Raw genomic sequence first — 1,843 nt, forward strand, 5'->3', positions numbered from 1 at the left:
TAGACCAGTTTGCTCCAGTGATGGGGAAAGTGACCCAGTGTCATGGAAGCAGATTCTTGAATCACAGCACAGTAACAGACCCTCTCAGGAACGGACCCTTGGGGATCAGTTAGGGCAGTGACTCTCAAACTTTTTGAACCACACTCACAGTAAGAAATACTTTTTACATTGTAACCCAATGTGTCACACACATTCACCCACTCCCATACACATACACCCTTACATATACATACACACATTTCAATGGGGAAAAAGTTTAACAAAAACAGTATTTGCCATTAGTATGATGCATTCTGATATATTTGGTTCTATCCGATGTTTTATTATTAGTTTTTGCTGCTAGTCTTAACCCACTACATTTATTTCATAATCCTCAACTGACTTGCAACTTGCATTTGAGAGATAATAATCTAATTGAATCCCTTATTTTTACGCATAGGGAAACAGTCCAGAATGGGAAGAGACTCACCTGGGTACAAACAGGGAGTCCAGGCAGAGTAGAGCTGGCACCAGGATCTTCTGGCTGTGAGACCAGAGCTTTTCTTTGGCTCCAGACTGATACTGACAGACATGGCCTGTCAGGAGATGACTGTCCGTCTCCTGGTGACAAGGATGCTTTAAGGGCTGGAAACAACTCCGATGATTGAGGAAGGAAGAAACAGGCCAGCATTTGTCTCCTTTCTTGTCCACTAATTGCCTCTTCATTTTGCTGAAAAGACCCTTCCCCCACCCCCTTCCTTTGGTGCCACAGCTAATTGCTGCTATTTTGCAGCAATCACTGCACACCCTAATCTGGAGCTGGCAAAATGACTTGTTGGAGCTGGTGGGCCCATGTGAGAGGAACTGAGGGTTCCATTGAGACTGGCCTGCCAGGCTGTGGATTGCTCACCAGGAAAGGTGACAGCAGGTTAGGTAGGGGACACTTGTACTGTCACTGTTGTCTTTATATAAAAAGACAGGAGAGCAGAGTCTGGCAGGCATCTCCCTCCGCATCAGCTGTTGAGTGGCTAGGCGACCAGGCTTAAGAGTCAAATGCCTGTTTGCTGTGAAATGAATTGTGTCCTCCCCCAAATTCATATGTTGAAGCCCTAGCCCTCGATGTGACTGTATTCAGAGATAGGGTTGTTAAGGAGGTAATTAAAGTTAAATGAGGTCTTAAGAGTGGGACCCTAATAGGATAGTACTGGTGTCCTTATAAGAAGAAGAGAGACCAGATATCTGAGCCCCCCTCCTGACTCCCCCCATGTGCACACAGAGAGAAGGCCACTTGTAGACACAGTGAGAAAGTGGCTGTCTATAAGCCAGGAAGAGAGCCCTCACCAGGAACCAATGCTGATGGCACTTTTGACTTCTAGCTTCCAGAACTGTGAGAAAATAAATTCCTGTGGTTTAAGCCACCTGGTCTGTGGTATTTTGTTACTGGCAGCCAGGGCAGACGGATACACTGTTCCACCACTTACCAGGTGAGAGAGGGAGACTTTGGCCAGGGCTTACCATCTCTGGGCCTCAGTTTTCTCACATATAAAGGAGATAACAATAGTAGTTCCCATGACGTATGGTTGTGGTAAGGATTCAATAAACATGTGGAAAGCACACAGCACAGTGCGTGGATGTAGTTAAGCATTAGATTAATGGGAGCTGTAACAATTACTATTATCCACTTTGAGGATTATCCCCAGGACACTTTAAATCCTCTGTCTATTCTCTCCTCCTATTCTGCACATCACAACAACCTCCCCCTGCTGGGTATTCTTTGGAAGACAGATATTTTAAATTTGCTCAAGGGAGGCATAACTGAGAAGGCAAAACTGCTACAAAAAAGAAAAATAAATCATAGGCTGTG

The 1,843-nt window shown here is 45.0% G+C and overlaps 1 protein-coding gene across 1 annotated transcript in view; it reads right to left on the reverse strand.

Annotated features, from left to right (window-relative positions):
• Positions 1–705, reverse strand: part of LOC103596628 (histamine H3 receptor-like) — a 9,734-nt gene extending 9,029 nt beyond the window's left edge. The window contains exon 1 of the mRNA XM_008580293.1: positions 470–705. Coding sequence (XP_008578515.1) covers positions 470–705 — 236 coding nt within the window. The remainder of the gene's footprint in view (positions 1–469) is intronic.
• Between the last annotated feature and the right edge of the window lie 1,138 nt (positions 706–1,843).

The sequence above is a fragment of the Galeopterus variegatus genome, unplaced genomic scaffold, assembly GCF_000696425.1.
Source record: "Galeopterus variegatus unplaced genomic scaffold, G_variegatus-3.0.2 Scaffold2060, whole genome shotgun sequence".
Lineage (NCBI taxonomy): Eukaryota > Metazoa > Chordata > Mammalia > Dermoptera > Cynocephalidae > Galeopterus > Galeopterus variegatus.